Source organism: Protopterus annectens, chromosome 7.part1 (assembly GCF_019279795.1).
Source record: "Protopterus annectens isolate FY-2018-M chromosome 7.part1, PAN1.0, whole genome shotgun sequence".
Lineage (NCBI taxonomy): Eukaryota > Metazoa > Chordata > Ceratodontiformes > Protopteridae > Protopterus > Protopterus annectens.
In genome coordinates this window covers 54,952,714-54,975,515 of record NC_056740.1, presented here as the reverse complement: position 1 = coordinate 54,975,515, position 22,802 = coordinate 54,952,714, and the positions used below count along the sequence as shown (strand labels likewise).

Genomic DNA, 22,802 nt, shown 5'->3' with positions numbered 1-22,802 from the left:
AATATCAGGTGTGAGATTTTAAGCTTGGGTAAAATAAAGTATTTTTTAAGCTGCATTTTCTGTCTCTCTGCTTGCTGGCCATCAATCCACTTTCCTGACTGTTGTCAATCATTCTCTATTGGGGCAACAGCCCAGCTGTGGCATGGTTGTACATTTATCATAAGCTCTACTTTTGGTCGTATATGCTCATGAATTTCCAAGCAGTGCTTTGTGTAAGGGATTTGAAGAGAAGGAGGAAGGCATACGATAATCTGATACGTTCAAGATTTTTCCCTGCCTGATTTTTTTATTTTTTAATTATTCTTTGTTGACTGAGTCAGTCTCACTAGGCTAGTAGCCTCATTTCAGAGGAGACCAGATGTGGTATTTATACTACTAGGGGAAATTTAGCAAGGGCATCAGGAAACTTACCCTACTCTTTTTAATAAGTGTTCCAGGATCTTTTACATTTACCTGATCCACCACCAATGCAAGCAAATTGGACCTCGATTTAATGTCTTATCCAAAGGACAACACACGTAGGAGTGCAGCAACCCCCTTACACTGCACTGTAGCATCAGTAATCAATTTACCTGCTGTGGGAATATAACCCACAGCCTTCTGCACCAAAGGCAAGTGTGATACCTGTTGTGCCACTAACACTGACTGATTTTCCATGTTTGACTGCCTGTACAAGGGAAAATGTACAGAAGCTTGACTATAAAAATAAAAAAAAGAAGACATCTACTTGTCTGCAGGTTGGGAACTGAGAGGCAAAAATGAAATGTATACTTAACATAGCAGCTGAGCTGTGAGATGGCCTTCTGCAGTGGTAACTGTCAGAATTTCCTATTCTAATTTGTCATCTCAACACATTTTAGAATTGTTTTCTAGGGCTCACCCTTGAAGGCATGTGCACACCTGACTGGTGAATGCAGTTAAGTCACTAAGACTAAGAGGGTGTACTCAGTAACTGATCCTTTTTGATGGCCCAACCTAGGTCAAACTTGGAGATGTACTCCTACAAAGATAGTCATGGACCAGAGAGAGGATTAACAGCCAGGGTAATTCTCTTAGGTGTCTCAGCAGGCAGCAGGCACCAGGCAAGCAACACTGAGAATATATTAATTTTTATTTATTTATTTGAAGTTTGTTAACTGGGAAAAATCCATTGGGCTGAGGTGAGCCCTTTTTCAATGGAGGCCCAGGGATAAAAGCTCCACAGTACATACAAGAATAAAAATAACAGGCAGTTTATACATTAATTAATATAGCAATAGTTTAAAGCATTTGTATGCAACAGATAATACAAGAGAAATACAAGGATATAATGCAGTATGTTTAGATACAGACAATTGATGGTCAGGCAGGAAGTATCGCGAACGTACAGTAATATAAGGATATAATACAGTGTGTTCAGATGCAGACAGTTTGTGCCAGCCATGAAGGATCACGAACAGTAACAGTACATCAGTAAAAGATTCCTTAGAGGAAATGTACATATTCAGCCCCTTTATCCCCCCACCCCATATGTGGCAGGCAGAAAGGATAGTTGTGCTATGGTAGGGTAGTATGAGTAAGAGGAGGAGGAGTGAAAGGGGGATTTAGGATGGGGGAGAGCAGGAGCTGGATTTTGGATCAAAAAGCCTTCTGTAAAGGTGACATCCTGTTTTCCTCCTCAGAAATTCATCTAAAAGGACCTAGAAGGGATGGCTAAAGAGCACATTTCTCAAGCAGAGGGTATCCAGGACCTTATCCCTGTGATCCTTTTTCATGTGAGTACAACCTCCAACCACACCACACTGCATAGGTAAACACCAGAGGCTACAGCCTTAGCCACAACATTAGCATAGCTAAAATTACATCAGGAAACCTGGCAGCCCTCTATATAAGCTGCAATCTTTCAATACATTCATCTTCAATGTTTTTGACCACAAAATTCAGGAGGTTCTCAAGTTTATGTAGAGCCTCCTCTAATAGGGAGATCTGAAACTGGGACAAGTGAAATTAATAACTGAGGGCATGAAGCCCCACTCTGGCAGAAGAGTGCACTCCCTTGCCATACCCGTTTAATTCCCTAGGCCCCTATCAGGCTGAAAAGTGCCAAAATCCTCTTGCTTCTGGGAGCTATGTTGAAACAAAGTCATCACACAGGACTCAGTACTGGAAAGGTAAGCAAGATACTCAAATGGTATCCTCCTTCTTGGGGGAGCAAAAGGCAAGAGATGGTGTGCCTCCAATGTGCATTACTGGCATTCTAAACAACCAGCTCAGTCAGTAAAATACTTCAAGGCTCCACTTCAAGCTTCTTCCCAATAAACTCTGCCAATTTCTGAAAGGAGGTAATATGGTCTTCATGCCAGTCCAAACTGTCTCTTATAAGACTGAGGGACTTTCCAAAAAAATGGTCATCCAAAGAAAAGGTGGTGGGATTTACACAAAATTAACCATTCTTAAGACAACAGACTTAGGATCCTGTGATACCTCAAAAGAGACGGTATGAGGGAATACTGTGCCACTCAACTGCAACTATAAGCATTTGAGCTGCAACGTGTAAAGATGAGCATGTGACTGACCTGCACCAGGTACCACAAGATCAAAAACTAAACATGTACATGATCCCATGCCAGCAGAGGGCATCACAAACTATGAAAGAGCCTTAAGGGTTATGAGCAGGCATTTACAAATTAAAAATCGCCACCAATCATCAAACATCTGCTTGATGTCTAGCCACTACGATAAAAGTTGTGGTGTGGGGCAACCAGATAAAATCTTCTTCAAGCTAAATCTGCTGGTCTAACAGGGCCTACGGGGGGTGAGTATTTTAGAAGTAGCATCCTCAATCCTAAGCACCACCAATTTGTGAACAAATTACTTTAAGGACTGACTAACCTCAACTGATCACCCAGGATGGCACAAAACTCCCAGGATGTACCTCCCAAGGGTTGGAGCCACTCGCACACCTCCCCAGTCCCCTTATGTTCCACTCAGCTGGAAGACAGCTGACAATAAAACCCTTGCTAGCTAATAGTGTGCTCCCCATCTGCAGGCACTGGGAAAGGCAGCTGAACACTGGACTTACCTCTAAGAGAGTCAGATCTTCATTTGTTATCAAAGTATTTGTTATCATAGTGATGCTCAGATTTATGTTTAGTGATCTGCAAACAGGACCCTATCATTCTTTGCACAAACAGCTACTGACAGCTGTCATGTTTATGGAAGCAAAATATGTCAAAAGTGTCTCTGAGTGAATAGCTTGAAACTTAGGCACTTGTGATAGTGGTCAATGTCATGTACCTTTGTAAGACAATCCAGGTAGGCGCCCTGACTGGAAATCTGATAGCAGCAAGGACACTTTGTATGCAAGCAAGCAAATGCTAGACTATGCAAATGAGAGCAAGGACTGACATCAAAACTGTAAGTGACAAAAAAGAACTGGCAAGCTAGAATGTGCATGCTTATGTAGCTAATGTTACATCATGGAGTCAACTGGCATGGAAATAAAGACAGCCTAGCATGCACAACGTTACAGAAAAAGAAATAAAAGGGTCCCTGATGCTAAATCAGCATCTTTGGAAAAACGAAACTCAAAGCTGATGAAACAAGCTCTGATGGAGGCTGGTCAAACCTGGCAATCATAAAGTTCAACTCCAAAAAGTAAAATGATTCTTCCTAAGGCAGGGAAATGCAAACCCCCCAACCCTTTAAAGAATGGCATCTATTGGTGACAACCCAACACTCAGCTCGTCACAAGGTTATTATGTGAACAGATGCAAAAAATCTGCACCATGACAGCTGAATAACAAAGTTAAGTAAGGTGCCACAGATTGGTCAGGACTACTACCAGGAAAATAACCAGTTGCAGAAAGACAGGATGCCTCTCTGCACAGATGAAAAACACAATCTTCCACTTAACAGAGTACTTCTAATGACTAGAGGGCTTTCTAAAATTTCTGCTAGGTGATCATATACATGTACAGGATGTATTGCAGCAGCCTAGCACTAAAGTGGAGCTAGTTAGCTTTCCAGCAGAAAAAAAAGACCATCTTTGGCTTGTACTACAACAGTTTTGTCTTCTGCCAGGACCATAAAGCTAAAACATCATTTTTGCTGGTTGCCAAAGTTAAAAAAGTATAAGAGCTGGTCTTTCTTTGAATTTTGGGATAAGACAGAATTATAGTTCACACTTGGAAGCCAAGCAGGAATTTTCCCTAACATGGGAGACAGCATTTGTCTAGCAACAACTCTCCCTTGCCTTACTGAACTGAGGAGAACAGGAAAACCACCCAGTGGGCACGTCTTCATCACATTCCCTATTCCAGAAACCCTCAGTTAGAAGGGTTTCCTTAGTTCCAGGTTTCTCCCCTTGGAAATGCATTTTAAAGATCCAACTATTTGAGATAAACAAGGATAATAAGCCATCCCTCTAGATGATCCCTCCAGAATCAGGTATGGGGTAATAACTCCCAAGTGCTGTAATAATGGGTTGAGAGAGGCCTATATAAACATTGTTAATGGTATCAAATAATGATCCAAAAAGGTATAATCCTGCACCCAAGAGAAGTCTGACCAGACCACAGCTGCACAGCCAATGTATAGGCCATCCCTGTGGACCCAAACAGTACATGACATGCAGAACTCTCTCCAGCCTTAACAAGAAAGGTTTTCTTGATTTAGCGATTGACCCATATTCCTTGATCATGAGCTAGACCAACAAGTTTTTTTTCTGAGTTTCATTTCTCCAGAGATGATGATTTAGCATCTATATATTCATATTTGTTAAGTGGGGTGAAACACTGATCCAGATGGACCTTTTCAGATTCTGCCAAAAAGCACTGATTAAGTGAATTGTTAAAAACTGCAGAACTGGCAAATGTATAGATAAAAATTATATCTGACCAGAAACCTCACAATTTCCATTTATCTCACTTGCTTTGACTTAAGGAGTAGGATTTTGTTTTATTTTGTATTTACTCATTTCTGTCAAACCATATACAACTACAGGGAAATTAAGTGCAAAATACAGGAAATATGTGGGGTTTTTCTTATAGATGCAGAAACGTATAAAAATAATACTCATTTTGTAAAAACTTGCATGTTGAATAACTTTCACAGGCAGTTCACTGCCATCATGTTTTGTTTTAAAGTTAATCCTACTAATTTAAAGAAATGTGGAAAATGTCTTGTTTCTTTTTGATCTGCCCGACTGAAAGAACTCCAGCTCTATTCAGTCTCATACCGCTTGCTCAGAGGTGACCTGTGCCTGACATATAAGGCCATGTCAAACCCTGATTTGATGAATATGCTTCACCTCAAAAAATCTAGATCCCTCAGAACCACAAGGGCGGGAGACTTAAACCTTGACACGGTTATTAATAGAACATGCTGGAGGGACAGATTCATCACCCAGAGACTCCCTATGCTGTGGAACAAAATCCCGGTACATGTGAGGCAGAGCACCTCGCTGGCCTTGTTCAAGAGGAATCTTGACCAATGGATGGGGGATCGCAGATATACCCCAGGGATTACTTCAGTGTCACTGCTTGACAGAGGCACAGCAAAATAATAGGCATAGTTTTATTCAAACTAAAGGGGTGGCGAAAGCCAAATAACTATGGGCTAGGCTTATAAATGCCCTTGGGCAGATAGCCTAGTATGAACCTATGAACCTATAAACATGTGCAAACATGAAACACATTTTATAGATGTCAGAATACTGAACATTTACAAAGTATGATGTTGTTTTAACTTTAAGTCATATACACTTGTTAAACATTAAAATGTTTTTTTCCTGATTTGTCAAACTACCTAACTGCATCTACAATATAAAACAGTACCGTCCTACATTTTTGTGATGATTAATAAGTTTTTTACAGGACAAATATATCTGCTTCAGTATTCTTATCTGACTTTGAATTTGGTACTGTAGTAATCCCTTCTTAGCAGAACAGGCACAAGTGCTGTGCGGTGGGATTCCCTGAGTGCAGTCACACTGCAGAGTTGCTGGACTTGTGTCCTATCCTACTTATATATTGTAACGCTCATCGTGCGTTAACATCTGTTTCTACAGCGGGTAACAAGTATAAAAAGTACACTTGTGTAAGAACTTACCATGACAGTAAATGTCCTACTGATCACAGCTGCAGTATTCATGACATATGGGTCATCCTCAATGAATTACAGACAGGATCCCAAAGCTTTACCTGCGATGTCATACGTCCGATGTATGACCTCAGTGTATAGGCATAGGGGTATACAGACAGACATACGAGCATGTACCTCAAACTATCTCCAAGCTAGAGTCCTGAAGACTACTGAGACAGAGAGAGAGGCAGGCAAACAGACTGGTCAGCTAGGAGAGGTGTAGTTCTAATAGGAAAGTAAACCCCCCTGTTTCCATGCTGCAGAGTAGAGCTTAAAGCAGAGGAAGAGATGAAGGAAGCTGAAGTGGGAGTACAGGGGAATGAATATTACAACAGTGATCGTCAGGATATCTACTATAAGTTCTTACACAACTGTACTATGTCCAGACGAAATCACTGTTGCAGTATTCCTGACATATGGGTGATTTCCAAAGATGGAGAAGGCAGAGAGAATGGTGGTTGGCTAATGAACAGATTAAGTTGTACAGCAGCCCAGACAGGACAGACCTTGCAAAAGAGAAAGCATAAGTTTTTTACTGTTTGCTGAAGGTATGCAGAGGACCAAGTAGCAGCTTCCAAGCTAGACCTGATGTCAACGCCTTTGTGAAAGACCCCTGAGGAAACCACTGCTGTAGTGGAATGAGCTTTTAGCCAGGAAGACAAGGACTTACCATAGTGAGAATAGCTGAAGGAGATGGCCTTTGAAATCAAAGCTGCAGCAGTTTGTTTGGAGACTGGTTGGTCCAGCTTAGAGTTCATAAAGGATACAAACAGCTGGTCAGTCTTTCTGAAAGATTTTTTGTCCAGATAAAATCTGAGTTGTCTGTGAATGTCTAGAGAATGGAGAATTCTTTCCCCACATTTGCAGGGTTGGGAAAGAATGCGAGTAGGTGAACAGCCTGATAGAGGGACAGCTTGTTCACTATTTTAGACTTGTACAATGGATTAGCCACAAGATTCATCTTGTCCTTGAGGAAAATAACAAAAGGTGGAAAAGTCATGACAGCCTGCAGTTCAGATTCTCTTTGAACAGAAGAGAGAGGCAACAGCAGAGTAGTCTTCCAAGTGCAAAATTTCAAAGTGGCAGAAGATGCTGGTTTAAAGGGGGGGGGTAATGTAAGCTTTACCAGCAAAAAACTGAGATTCCACGTTGGAGATTTGGATTTCCTTGGTGGGTTAAGATGCAGGACTCTCCTCAGGAATAGCTCGACTTCCACTCTGGCCATAAGGGGGGGGGGGTGAGAGGCAAACAGATACTGATGTCAAATGTGTTTTGTCAGAAGAGTAAGCCAAGCCTGACTGAAGTAGTTTGCAAAGACATTGCAAGACAACAAGGACCTGTGATAACAGTGGGTCCAGACTGTGTTTGTGTCACTAATAGGGAAATCTTTTCCATTTAACTGTGCTGTGTAAGACTTTCTTGTAGGACTCGAACAACCTCCTCAGACAATAGATGCCTTTGAGGGATTTGAATCCTATCATCCAGGGTCAGGCTGAGTGAGAAAACATATGGGTGGGGAATCAATCCTTTTCTGTCGAGTGATAAGGTCTGGTTGTAGAGGCATTTTCCTGTAGTAAAGTAGTCCTGGATTTTTATTTCAAAAGAAGGCCTCCCAGATGGAGATTCCCTTATGAGGTTTGTCAAAGTCCCTTTTCCTAGGAGTTCTCCCTGTGTTGTTGAGTTGTCCTAGGATCCCTTCTGAGGAAGAATGTAGATTTAGATGGGTAGTTCCTATGGTATCTAGGATCTCTAGTCTTTCATAGTCTTAACTTGGACTTGGAGAGTTTTGGACAGACTGACAGCCTGAAGACCAAACAAGAGACCTTCGTCCATGGGGAAGTCTAATGTCTTGACTTGAAATCCTCAGCAATAGGCTGGCTATGTCACCATGCATAACTGCAAATAACAGACTCAGTAGCTGTTGTCCTAGAAGAGGAATCCACAGCATAACTGCACTTAATGGTGTGTATGGCTGTTTGAATGGCCTGAGAATGTAGATTCTACAATTTTTGCTTTGATTCTGCAGTTTGACAGCCCACCATAACCTTACTCAAGGACCGAAGTGCAGAAATCAAATATTTGGTCATTTGTAACCGACAGTTAATTACCCTAAAACTATGGTAGAAGAAGTGTATATCTTCTTTCTCCACCTATCCATAGCCTTACTATCATTGTCTGTAGGAAGAGCTTTAGCAATGGGTAGAGGCTTAGAGGATTTGTCTGATGTGAGAGACACTGCAGAAGGATCAGACACGGTATTCTTGTACAAGTGTTTAAGCTCATCAGGTACCTTATAAAACCTATCTGATCTTTTTGGAGCTGGTGGTTGAGAGTCAGGTGCTGAAGAGGTAGACTGGAAGGCATCTTGGAAAGTCTCAAGTAGAGGAGGGACTGGGAAAGGGGCAGAAGTGCTCATTTCCAACTGGCTGTAGTACCTCTTCTGAGGGTAGTTTTTCCAAAGGAAGCTTCTTCAATAGGAGTGCCTGGAGAAAGGGAACTCCCTTCATCCAAAGGGATTTGTCCAGGTGAGTATAACTGAGAACAGTTAAAAGAGGGGTGGTGAGTTGATAGCCTGTTCTTCCTCAGAGGAAGATACGATGGTAGACTTTAGAGGTATAACCTGTGGTCATAGAAACACAAAGGAAGGAGGTTTTACAGCCATGACAGCTTTAAACAATGCCTGACACTACTTTTCCCTAGCTTCTATGGGGGAGGTTACATGCCTAGTTTTCTTTCTTTTTTTTTTTTTTTTTTTTGGTGTAACATCTGCCTGGATGAGAACTGGAGGTTCAGAACCCTGCTGTGCCCTCTATTAAAGTACCCGGGATTTCACCCAAATAATATCTGAGGAATACTGACCGCTCTCGGAACAGGTTGCAGAGCAAATGAAGTAACTACTTCAGATGTTGCAGTTTATCTGTAGTATCTGCAGTCTGCAAGGTCTCAGACACAATACCAACCTCCGAAAGGGTCTTGGTAATGGGCAATTAGACAGCATATCCATTCTAAGCCTCTTAAAGTTTTTTTTGGCAGTAGAGAGACGTCTGGGGATACAGATTCTGCCATCTTGGACTGGGCAAGGCATTTAAGATGCTGAGTTTCCAGAAAACCGTTGAGATGGGGAAAGCTTCGACCTAAGAGTTTTGGGAACAAATGATTGACAAATGGAACAGGCCTTGTAATCATGTTTTTGACCTAGACAGAAAAGGCACTTAAGCGTGCAAGCGCTTGTATGATATCTGCCTACCGCACTCACATACTGTAAGCAAAAAAGGCAAAGGAAGTACTTATCTGAATAATCAAGCAAGTGAAGCAACAGTACCAATGACCAGGCAGCAATCAGTCCAATGTATATAAGCTCTGTGTTCAGGTTGGCAGTGAGGTAGTCTGAGAAACACACTTGTACATCCATCTATATACCCCTATGCATATAAACCAAGGCCATGCATCGGAAGTATGACCTTAGGAAAGTAAAGGTTTGTTATCCAGGTTGGGTGTAAGTGGTGATGACCCTGTTATTCCTGAGCTGGACTGATTTCTTTTTTTTCAAAAAGAGCACAAATACTTTTAATGCTATCAATAATGCCATTAACTTAACTTCAAACTGTTTTTTGAGAAACAGTTATTCCTTGAGGATCCTGCACTGACTCACGGACTGGGTCTTTTTGTAGCTGTTCCACCCCACTGTCAATCATCTGTGGAGCCTTCCTATGAAAGGGTATAGTATCTGCCAGATTAGTACTTCATGATGCACTATTAGTCCTCAAGTTATTAGAACCAGGACCTGCAATGTGTTCCTTATACTACTTTCAGTGATTTTTTTCCCTCTCTCTACAGTGACAATTACATGACATCAGCTCCTCTCTGCATAACCTGAGACTATCAAGTACTCCTCAACCTCTTCCACGCTCAAATGACCCATGTCTGGTGCTGGTAAGGAGACTGAGGACACTGCTGCAGCACTGTATTGTTGCCAGGGAGTGTGCCCAACACCCACACAACAGCTTTGTGATCTCTGCAACTGTTGTCTTTGGGATGGGCATGCAAACTTCTGTACAAGCACAACCTCATAACGACTTCCAATATGGAACTTTGCCAGCTTCTTATGCTGCTATTGTAGTCAGTTTAGTTGACTCCCACCTCTCAGGACAGATAAGCAAGCATCATTTTCCTTTTTGGTGGTTTGGGATCTACTTTCAGTGCCTTTTTTGTAATAGCTTAAAGGCTGGGAGCTACTACTACTACTATAAAGTTTGACAGACTACACCCAGCACTGGTATCTGGAAAATGTATGGCATAGTCCTGGAAGATGCACTGAAGAATCAGCTTGTTTGAAATAATTTACTGCCAGTTCTTGAGGAGTGAATAAACATTCTCCCTACTGGATGAACTTAAAAGACAAAGTGGTGGAATGCATAAATGCATTTCTAAAGTAACTCAGCTCTCCTTTCCATTTTTTTTTTTGGGGGGGGGGGTTCCTGTATTTCTACTTTTTGTCTCATTTTTGTTGTTGTTGGGTAGCTTGCTGCTTACTGCAAGATGCCCTTTTAAGCAACAGGAAATTCCTAGCATACTGGAATGGTATACGGGACACCTGCTTTACAACACTAGTAACTTTTTAGTCAGTTCACAAACCACCTCTTCAGTGGGCTACCCCAAATGTTCTTCAATTGCATACATGGATTTAAAACTTCAGTATCAATATCATCATGAAAAGGCTGAGCACATAAAGCAAGCCTACCTCTTTACGGTCAATGATATGGCTGCTGACCTCATGAACACACATACTGCATCAGAGGTCTGCTCAACGATAGAGTTCCCAACTTGCCTGAAATGGATGCCATCAAAGTTAAAGTCTGTCTCATATAACTAACTGGAAGAGTTAAAAGGGTATCTGAAAAATTTTACAGACCTAAACTGATACTGTGCTATATTTGTGAGGTAATTTATAATGTTCCAACTGTTATATTGAGAATATGACCTGCCTAATATTTGCCTAAATTATAAACTTACAACAATGACCTCACAAACCACAAATCTAAAGAAAGAAAAATGATCAAGTAAAAAGCCATTGTGTGATTGCTGCTTCCTATACTTCTGTGAACTAAATATGCCATCTCTGAATCCAAAGCACTTTGGGATAGGTTATTACATTACGAAAGTGGTTCAGAAGACCAAAATTTTCAGTCCACTGGATATCGGAATGCAAAACATCAGCTTGTCTAACAAGGCTGTCAATTTGTGGCTCTAAGACCTAGAACCGAAATAAATACTTTCTTCTCAAATCTGTTCACCACCTTGGATTCTAGTTTGGTGGCAGCAGCTGTGTAAAAAAATCTATAAGGTGTAATTTGCCTTATTTTGGAATACATGGAAGTGGATGTGAGTAAATCAGGGCCCTTATTAGTAGATGCTGATAAATCCAAAAAGAGTCTGATAATTGGGATACAGCCCACTTTACAGATCTTTAGTTTTAAGAAGTTTAAAAAGTATCTTCCTGTGCAGAATATGCATCTTTACTACAAGAAACAGTTTTCATCCATTTTTTAAAGGCAACATCTCGACTTCATGGAATTTTTTTCACACCAAAAACATCAAGAGGCAGATGTTTTCCTCTTTTTGAGGACAATGGCATATAAGAAAAAGGTAACCTGTTAGACTTGTGAAGGACCGATGAGGTACCTTCAGATGGAGACTTTCGATAATCTGGAATTCCACTGTCAGGTAAAGGCAGGTGCTACACATAGGACATGAGTAGCACTATGCAAAAAAAAAGAAAAAAAAAGTCTTTGGTTCAACTGCAACTGTCTAGATCTGGTACGTGGAGTAAGTGACGTGTACAGGCTGCATCAATACTGAAGGTCATATTGGTGAAGGTTAGGTTTCAATAATTCAGAAACTACCTTAAATCAAGTGGGAAGTTTATTGTAAGATAAAGGCCTTGTACTCTGGAGATTCTCAGAAATGTTCCTGAAAGTAAATGACTATTTCGGAACAACAGTCTTTCAATACCTGCACTAGTGAAGTGGGCTTGCTTTCTCCTCTCTCTTGTGACACTGGTAACAGATCCCTCCAGAGGGACTGCATTTTTCCCCTATTAAAGCAACATTCTAAGATGCAGCACTGCAGCCTCTATTACCTTTTCAATTTTTTCTCATCCATGGAGTTATTGCCAGAGTGGAAGAGAACACATTTTTTAAACAGACTTTTTCCCCTCTGGTGTGGGACGTATTTCCAGCGATTAAACTATCTTTCAACATTTTTTTTATTATAGTAGACTTTCTAAATCTATTATATAGCCACAGTTTGTGACATCACATAAAGAGCCAAAATAAAACAGCACATTCAAACTGAAAATCATTTTGTGTAATCTATCACAAGCACTTATCTAATTTAAGCTGGGAAGTTATTAAACCATAATGAAACTCCTGAAACCAAACTGCAGTGTATTTTCTCTTAGTAAGATGACACTAGGATCTTAAAACTGTTTACATCAGGAATGGAAATTCAGGCCAAAGTGACCAAAGAAACTGGGAAATGCAGTGAAATGACCAATGGTTTTGAAGGAATAAAAATTGTTGTCAACATCTGGTAATCGTGTATTTACTGGGGCTCATGGCAAGTGATGCTGGTGGACTTTCAGTGAGAAACAATCACTCGCCTTAGGAGTATACTCCACAGCACATAAACACTGTTGAAAGCTTGAATGACTGGTGAGTAGAAGCCATAATGTTTACAATAATGGTCTGCAAGTCCTCCAAAAAGAAAAATCAAACAAGCATCTTCCATTCCAGTGTAAACTGTGGCTCAGAGAAAGAGAAAAAAATTAAAATATGTTTTCCTTACACTGAGGAGTACTAACATATCTTCCAAAGATAGGGGCTGCCTACACTTCCTTTGCTATGGGAACCAAAAGCAACCTCTCCCCCCATTCCTCAACCCCCCAAAAAGAAATTAAATCAAACACTACAACTTAACAATTCTGCAAGATGTGAAATGCACAAACTGCCCAAATGAAATGGATTGTAACAAACTGATATGGAAGCCAAATACATACATATATCAGATGAATGATTCTCATACTGCAAGTAACTGAAAAGAACCGTGATTTTAGAAAGTCTGGTAAGCAGTTCACCATATATCTCATAAGCCAACAGCACTGCAGAATTCCTGCCAAATACTCTCCCTTTTCTGCCATAGGGATGAAACTGAATATGCCTTTATTACAATAAATAAGCATGATGAACAGCTATAATTGTTTGACAATGCTTCTGACTGCTATGTTCAGTCCTCACCTCCTTAAGTCCACATTTCAATCTAGTTAGCATGCCGAGTTAGGCACTCAAAGCATCATGGCAGTATTAATGTAATGCCTTGTTGCATTGCCCAGAATGAAGCATAACATATAAGGCACAAATGTAACACAAATGTTTTACATTTCATATTCTATACATCTAAGTAGTGAGAAATGTGTAGACAGATATCAGCCCTCCAGTCCTAATATATTCAAGAGTTCCTCCAGTGCCTCCAATTTCTGATTAGCCTCTTCAATGGCACTGTATGTCTGTACATTGCTTGTGATGTGAAAGCGAATGTCATCAATCAGAGGGATGGAATCAGTCTCTTGCCTCAACTTAACTGCCTCCGCATCCTCCTTAACCGCAGAGGCAAATTCTTCAGATTCCACAAGCTGCTCATAAAAGAAAAAGAAGAGATTAAAAAAATGTTTAGCACGTTTGATTATAGTAAAACACTATTAAAAATCACAGTAGAATGCTCGAGCTTAAAACTGGAACATCAGTAAATATCTGAAGATAATGGGTGCAACCACTGTCTGCAATCATTTCAACTTGGCAAGCCTAGTTTACTGCACTATACAGTTAACTGACCAGCCCTGTAGAACATTATTTTCCATCTGTCTTCAATTTGTACTCAGGGGTGGAATAATTCTGTAAATTAGAAGTTATGTACTTAGCATAACTTGTCATTTGTGTTGTCCAATTTCATTCTTCCTCACTCTTGGGTCTTTGGATCCGAACTCAGATCTGAATTGGCCACTTCTCAAAAGATAGGTTCAAAGCCTCGAGCTCCTCCCTTTCCCATAATGCCTCACTTCTCCTCTAACCCTTCAGATCAAGTTCGCTGCCCTATCTACAAAAATCTACAATTATCATCAACAGAAAAAATATATATTATCACCATAATCTGGAGCCCAAAGCAAGAACCTATGAGTTTCTACATCCTTTACATCACTCTCAACTTTTTAGGCTGGGGGATGGATGGGTGGGATGTACGGAAGAGTGAAACTGGACAACACAGATGCCAAGCTATGGTAAGTACATAACTTCTAAATCTGATGTTGTCCATTTCATTCTTCCTCACTCTTGGGCCAGAGTCCCCAGCTACGTAAACCCTGGGTAGCCCTCATGGAAAAACATGCTTGAGCACCACGGAGCCAAAGGATGCTCTGTTCCTAGATACGCCATCCAATTTGTAATGAGAAACAAATGCATGAGACTTGGACCAAGTTGCCACTGCACAAATTTCGTCAATAGGGGTTGTGTGAAAAGGCAGACGAGGTGGACATCGACCGGGTAGAATGAGCTTTTGCAGGATGGGGAAGTTGCAAGCCATTCAAGGAACAGACAGTACAAATACAATTAGTAGTCCACTTTGCAAGAGTGATTTTGGACACTGCCTGGCATAGATGACTAGGTGAAAAAGAAATGAATAGCTGCTCAGATTTTCTATGCTGCTTCATCCTAAAACACAAACACAACTGTCTATGCACATCCAAGTAAATGCAGTATATATTTGCCCTTGTTTGAGTGATTGGGGAAAAAGACTGGCAAGTGTATGGATTGGTTAATATTTGTCTATGTAGCAACTTTAGGCATAAAGGTAGGACTTGTTGTTAGGGAAACCCAATTTTTTAAAAACGTAATTTATGGCGGCTTGGATGATGAAGTTTGTAGCTCAGACACACTTTTTGCTGAAGTGATGGCCACTAGGAAAATAGTTTTCCAAGATAGGAATTTCATGCCCCATGAATTTGCAGGCTTAAATGGTTTCTGAGTAAGGCCTTGAAGCACAACAGTGAGATCCCAAGATGGAGATGGATCTTTTATTGGAGGCCTAAGTAGAAAAAAACCCTTTCATAAAGGCTCTACATGACCTGGATTTTGAAAAGGAAAACAAAAGAGTAGTGCCTTTCCTATGTGAAACTTTGCAACTGCTGCCAGCTGCAACTTTATGGTGGAAAAACTAGCCCTGTCTTGATAAAGTGAACTTAGGAACAGGAATACATCTGAAATAGAAGCTGAAAAAGGATCTGTTTTGATGCCCACATTGTGGATCTTTTCCATTTGATATTATAAACCTTTTTTGTGGAAGGCTTTTGGGAAGGAAGTATAATTTCTCGAACCAGGGAAGCTAGCCTGAACTTTCATAGAAGTGCAGAAACCAAGCAGTTAACCTTAGGGATCTGAGGTTGGGACTTTGATGCTCTAACAGATAACAAATCAGATCCTGCATGGGATCCAGTATCCATGGCAGATACTTGCTGTGAGACCGCAGGAAGAGGAAAGTACAGTTGTGTACACTTACCATAAATGTAGATGTTCATTCGAGTGTATTCATTGTTGCAGTTATTACAGCTGGGTTATCTGGCTTTGCAGTAGCCCTCAGTCGGCCTGATTAACAAAGTCTTGGGTCCTGCATTGGTTGCTGTCCCTTCTTCCATGACGTCAGGTCGTCAGGGCGTATAAAACATGCAGCAGACGCCATTACATCAGTTTTTCTTGCCCCAGATGTCAGGTGCCCCCCTAATGGGAAGCAATTAAATTTATAAATACAAGGATATACCCCCAACAGAAAAGCAAATACACCAAAAAGTTTTTAGAGCATAGTAAGTGAGAGTAGAGATATAGCCAAAGGAAGAAAAGGGGGCTGGAGGAAAGGTAATCAGGACTGCAACAGTGAATACAGTTGAACATTTACATTTATGGTAAGTGTACACAACTGTACTATGTTCTTCGTGTTTCACCGTTGCAGTCATCACGTTTGGGTAGATTCCCAAAGCTAAGTTTGGGAGGAGGAATTTAAATAGAATTAGGACCAGCTATAAGGCCCTGCAAGACTGCAGTGGCAAAACCAGCTCTGGATTTAGAGAAAATTGGCAAATGGTAATGCTTGGTGAAAGTATGTACAGAACTCCAGGTAGCAGCTTCTAAGATGTCCCTAGTAGGGACTCCCCTGAGAAAGGCTGTAGAGGTGGATTCAGCCCTGGTTGAATGGGGTTTGATGCCCTGTGGGATAGGTTTTCCATGGTGCTTATAGAAGAAATGAATGCAATGCCCTATCCATTTTGAAATGGTTTGTTTTAAAATAGCTTTCCCCTCTGTCCCTGCAGCAAATGCCACCAGTAGTTGTTCAGAATTCCTTTGAGGTTTAGTCCTGTCCAAGTAGAATCTAAGCTGTCTGTGCACATCTAAAGAGTGCAGTATCCGTTCCCCTTTGCTCTGTGGGTTAGGAAAAAAAGGTAGGCAAATGAATGGACTGATTAATAGCCACACTGGATACCACCTTGGGCATGAAGGAGGGATTGGTTCTGGGGGACAACCTGTCCGCATGAAAGATGATGAAAGGCTCCACTGCCATAAGGGCCTGTAATTCAGATACCCTTCTTGCAGAAGTGATTGCCAAAAGGAAAACTGTTTTCCAGGAAAGAAATTCTAAATCTGCAGTAGCAGCTGGCTCGAAAGGAGGAAGAGTGAGTTTCTCCAAGACAAAGTTAAGATCCCAGGCTGGAGTTGGAGCTCTCCTGGGTGGCCTTAGATTTTTGGCCCCTCTGAGGAACTGCTTGAGTAGTGGGTGAGAGAAGAGGGGAGGCTCTGTGCTATAATGAGGCATGAATTTTGATGGAGGAAAAAGACAAGCCCTTATGAAGCATCTCAGTTAAGTATTGTAGACTCTGAGGTAAATTGGGCACTGCTGCGTTCATTCCTTGAGATTGGTTCCAAGCACAGAATCATTTCCATTTTGCAGCATAAGATTTTCTAGTACTCCTTGCCTCTAAAATGATATCCATCACTGATTTACTGAGGGATGCTAAAGGAGAGATTAGGTAATTAGCCAGGCTGCTAGGTTCAGGGTTTGCAGCTGAGGGTGCAGAATCATGTTCTTCTGCTGAGACAACAGGGAAGGAATCTGAGGCAGGTGCCATGGAGCCAAGCGTGACACACTGCGCAAGAGTGGTACCAGTGTTGGCGAGGCCAGTCTGGTGCAATTAAAATCGTCCTTGGCTTGTCCTGTTTGATCTTTAGCAGTACCTTGGACAGCAGAGGCAGAGGTGGAAAGGCATAAACTGATATGTTTTTCCAGCTGAAGGATAGAGCATCCACTTTCCAGGCTTGCTTGTGGGGAATCCTTGTGCAAAATTTGTCCAGTTGATGGTTCTGGGGGGAGGCAAACAGCTCTTTATCTGGACTCCCCATTTGTTTGTCAACATGTTGAAAATCCTTGGTTCCAGTTTCCATTCATATGGGTCCATGAGGTTTCTGCTTAGTCAGTCTGCCAGTGTACTTAGTTTTCCTGGCAGGAATTGAGCTTGTAGATTCACTTGGTAGCTCAAGGCTGTGTTCCACAATGCCACGGCTAGTCTGCAGAGGGGGTAAGAATGTGTACTCCCCTGTTTGTTTACGTACCACAACAATGGTATTGTCTGTCTTTACCATTAGTTGTCCTGGAAGAATGTGGTCCTTGAAGGCTGTAGGGCATTCTGTACAGCTAACATTTCCTTTTGATTTATGTGCAGGTGCAATGATTTGGGTTCTATTTGCCCTGAATGCACTTCCCTGCCAGGTGAGCCCCCCCATGTATAGTCTGATGTGTCTGTTGTTAAGATTTGTTTGGCAGGGGCTAATGTGAATGGTAGTCCCCTGTTTTGGTGGCAGGCCTCTGCCCACCAAAGGAACTCTAGGCGTAGGCAAGGTATGATAGGAATCCTTGCTTCCAGATCCTGTGAATGTTGACACCATAGGCATTTGAGATACCATTGTAGTTTCCTCATATGCAGCCTTGCATATGGAATCAGAAGAATGCATGAGACCATAAACCCCAAGGCTTGCAGTATTTGCCTTGCAGATAGCTGGGTTTGTGTGGCTACTTGTTTGAAGTAAGTTGTCAAATGCATCCGTTTCTCTGGAGTGAGGAATGCCATCTGGGAAGTTGTATTCAAGCTTGCTCCCAGAAATATAATTTGTTGACAGGGTACCAAGTGGGATTTCTTTTCATTTATGGTGAACCTCAGACAACAGACAAGTCAGTACCCTTTGAACAAAGGCCAGATGATTGAAGAGAATGTCCTTGCTTTCTGCCTGAATTAGACAATCATCCAGGTATGGGTATATTTCTTTGCCTGCAAAATGCAATGACTGGAGCTAGGCATTTTGTGAATACCCTGGGCACAGTAGATAAGCCAAAGGGCAGAGAACAGACAGTGCATGTAGCCTGCTTTGAAGCATAGGTATCTTCTGCAAGACTCCCTAATAGGGATGTGCAGGTATGCTTCTTTTAAGTCCAGTGTTGTCAACCATGCATCTTTGCCTAGCATAGGAAGCAGCTGGTGAAGAGTCAGCATTTTGAATTTTGGAATCACCAGAAAGGTGTTTAAAATAGAAAGGTCCAGGATAGGATGCCATGTAATGCCTTTTCTGGGTACCACGAAAAGTCTTGAACAGAAACATTGTCCCTTTTCCTCTTCTGGTACCAGCTGAATAGCCCCCATTTTTAAGAGAGCGAGTACCTGATTCTGGGCTTCTGCCCACTGATTTGAGGGTAGATCTGGCCACCCACTTGGTGTTGGTAATGTGTGGAAATGAAATCTGTATCCTTGGGACACTATATTCCGAACCCATTTGTCCTGGGTAATGAGTTCCCAGTTTTTGGCCTGCAGACCAATCTTTCCACCTAAAGGAGCATTCAGTTGGGAAGTGCCTGGATGTCTTAAAAGCAAGTCATTGAGACGGTTTTCCATAGGGGGAGTCTTGCTGCTCCCAGGTTTGGGTGTGGAAACCTCCCACTGCCTAGTCTTGTGTGTCCCTTAGGACTGAAACCTGGGGTTTCTGCTGTGTCTGGGTTTGGCTTGAGAAGACCTGGAAGGGGCTGGAAAGGACCAATTTTTAGAGGGCCAGTGCCTACTAAATCTAGGAGGCTGAACTTGTAAGAAATATTTAACAGTTTGCATAGATTTAGCTTTATCTTCCATCTTTTTAAGAACTTCCTCAGCCTTGTTGCCAAACAGGCGGTCCTGATTTAAGGGAGCATCCAACAATTTAGCTTTAACATGATCTGGCAAAGATTGCTCCTTAAGCCAAGCATGCCTTCTGAGCACAGACCCAGTAACAGCAGCCCTGCAAGAGGCCTCTAATGAATCAAATCCACATTGCAAAGTTTGTTTTTCAACCAGTTCAGCAGAATGCATTAAATCCTGTAATTCTTTATTTTCAGCGCCGTCAGGCAATAACATTATTTTCTGTTTAAGCAATCCAATAATGTGGTTGATATTTTAACATATGAAACTGGCAGTTTAAAGCCCTAATGGCCAAGGTTGCAGAAATGCAAACTTTCTTACCACATCTATCCAGCGCCCTGAAGTCTCTATCAGAGGGGGTAGGATTTTTAGCAGTAGAAGCCTTAATGCCCTTGGGTCCCTGTGAAACAGTCTGGATCTGCAATAGGATTTTTAAAAAGGAACTTGTGAGAATCAGGAACCCTGTAATATCTGTCAGGTTTTCTGGGAGCAGGAGGCAAAGAATCAGGGGTCAAACTAGATTCTGAAAAGATCATCAACAACGTCTAGTACAGGAGGTATAGCTAAAGGCCTATGCTGACACAGTAGTAAGAAATTCCTAAGCCTCATTTTAGAATCGTAAAAATCCTGGCTTTAACAGTGGAAATGCTCCCTTAGAGTATGTAAGGTTTAACCAAAAGAAAAATACTCTGGAAGGGAAGCAGAGGGAAGAGAGTCCTCTGCATCAGAATCCTCATAAGTAGATAATGGCAAATCCAGATCATCAGAAGAAACAGAAAAATCAGAATCCGGTTCAGAAGATGCATAAACAACTTCAGTCCTAGATCTCTTAGAAGGGGGAGGTTGGCTTCCCCTGATTAGAGTTATAAGATCTTCAGCCATTCTTATCATTTGTTTTTTAGGCATGCGGCCTGGGCATCAGTTTCTTAGGCATAGTTCGAGATTTTGGCCTAAATGAAGAAGGAGGCGTCGGTTTAATATGCAAGTCCGTAGGCCTGAATACACCCTCAGAAGCTGATGCCTGCACAGTGGCTCCGGACCCATCCAAGGAAGAGACATCCGCAGGCTCCACAGTTGAAGCATCTCGTGGCATACCGGACTCCGAATGGGTCTCAGTAGAGGCCTGCGAGTCAGAAGTAGTGGGTATCAGGGGCTGCGAAAGCACCTCACTGAGTACTGGCGAATTGGCTTAGGAGAAGCATCGTCGGCAGCTTTGGACCTCGGGGGCCTGCCTCTGTCTTTATCTTTGCATTTTTTTCAGAATACCGGTAGTCGGCAGGCTAACCGACAACATTTCTGGATAATTAAACCAAGAACCAAAATATTTAGAAGCGAAAATATACCGACAGATAGTGCGCTGTTTAAATAAAGCACAAAACCGACAGCAAGGCACGTTGTGGTCAGGGCCTAGGCAAGGAATCCAGTACGAATGAAAATCTTTGTGAGGTATTTGCTTTCCACAAGTAATGCAATTATTAACTATTACTTGACATCGGTAAGGAGCAAGAAAAAGTTTCCCCAATGGGGTACTTAGCTTTAGTTGAAGACTTCGGTTCTGAAACTCGAAAATTTCAGGAGTCGGCCAATCAGCACTTGCGAACCGCTTCTGCTTCGGGCACCGCACAGCAAGAAAGACTGATGTAATGGCGTCGGCTGCATGTTTTATACCCCTGATGACCTGACGTCATGGAAGGACAGTAATCGACGCAGGACCCAAGACTTTGTTAATCAGGCCAACTGTGGGCTACTGCACAGCAGATAACCCAAATGTAATGACTGCAACAGTGAAACACAAAGAACATCCATACTTGACGAGGCCAGAAGGGGGCAATGAGGATTAAACTACTTTTCAACCTGCTGGCTTTCTGTAGGACTATGGGGATCAGAGGTATTGGAGGATACGCATACAGGAGACCCTGGGGGCTAATTGTGAACTAGAGTGCCCCTTGGTGACTCCACAATTGGAGGGATTAGAGCGAAGTACTTGCTGCACTTGTTGTTCAGGGGAGAGGCAAAGAGATGGCAGTAGGGATGGCCCCATCGGCTGAATACCTTGTTCTCTACTGATTGCTTCAGGGACCACTCATGTGGACTCAAGACAGATCTGCTCAGTATGTCTGTCAGTACGCTGGCCTCCTCAGGAATGTACATTGCAATGAGAAAGTGGTTTGAAGAGATCGCCTAGTTCCACACCTTCATGGCCTCCCTGCACAAAAGATATGACCAGGTTCTCCTCTCCTTGTTGACATACCAGACTACTAACATGCTGTCTGATTGAATTACAATCATTCCCAGAGGGAGCCAGTTGTGAAAGGCTTGCAATGTCAGAAGGACTAACCTCATCTCCAGGGTGTTTATGTGCAATCTGGTCTCTGTTGTGGACCATATACCTTGGACCAGTCTTCCTTGATAATGACCAACCCCCACTGAAACAGGAAGTCACGGTGGTGGTCACTGTGGCTATCGGGGGTGGGGTGGGGTGAAAAAGGGTTGCAAAAACAAACGTTGTTTGAAAGCATGCACCACTAGAGGTAACACTTCCAGACTGAAGTCAGTCTGATGGGGCAGACAGTGGATGGTACACAATGGACCACTGGACTGCTAGAGTCCATTGCAACACTCACATGAAGAACCCTGCCAGTGGTACTAGAATGGCATCTGACATGGATCCTAGGGCCTCTCAAAACTAGGTGAGCAGGTGGATTTGGTGTATCCAGTAACAGATGGACTTGTTGTCTCAAGCATAATATCTGCTGTGGGTTCAAGGCAGCTATTTGCGTGACTGTGTTTATTTGTTTTCCTTTGAACTCTATGTTCTGTACTGGGGACATCTTTGACTTTGCTAAGTTTACTGTAATTCCCAGAAAATTGAAAATTTGTAGCAAGTTACTGAGTGGCTCAAAGAAGTTGATGCCTTGTGGATGCTGTCAAGAGCCAACTGTCTAAGTATGGAAACAACTGAAATCTTGCAGTTGCAGGTGAGCTACTACCACTGCCATGCATCTGGTGAACACCTGGGGGGCTGGTGGTGATTCCAAAGGGCAGTACTCTGAATAGGTAATGATTGGCTCCTAGCCAGAAGTGCAAGTGTCTCCTGGAGTGCCTATCTATTTAATATGACAGCATGCGTCCTGGAGATCTACACAACACATCCAATTGTCCTTGTGTAGTAGTGACAGTGTAGACTGAACTGTGACCATGCATAACTTCAACTTCTTGACAAATAAGTTCAGATTGCTTAGATCTAGAATTGGTCACAGGTCCCCTGTCTTCTTTGGTACCAAAAAGAAGCATGGGTAGGTTCTGCATCCTTGTTCAGTCAGGACCCTCTGGATGACTTTTTCTAGAAGTTTCTGAACCTCTAAAA

General features: G+C 42.1%; 1 protein-coding gene across 1 annotated transcript in view; it reads right to left on the bottom strand.

The window, feature by feature from the left end:
• Positions 1 to 5,582: 5,582 nt before the first annotated feature.
• Positions 5,583 to 22,802, bottom strand: part of ABTB1 (ankyrin repeat and BTB domain containing 1) — a 1,282,257-nt gene continuing 1,265,037 nt past the window's right edge. Inside the window, exon 12 of the mRNA XM_044078542.1 lies at positions 5,583 to 13,813. Coding sequence (XP_043934477.1) covers positions 13,607 to 13,813 — 207 coding nt within the window. The 3' untranslated portion in view covers positions 5,583 to 13,606. The remainder of the gene's footprint in view (positions 13,814 to 22,802) is intronic.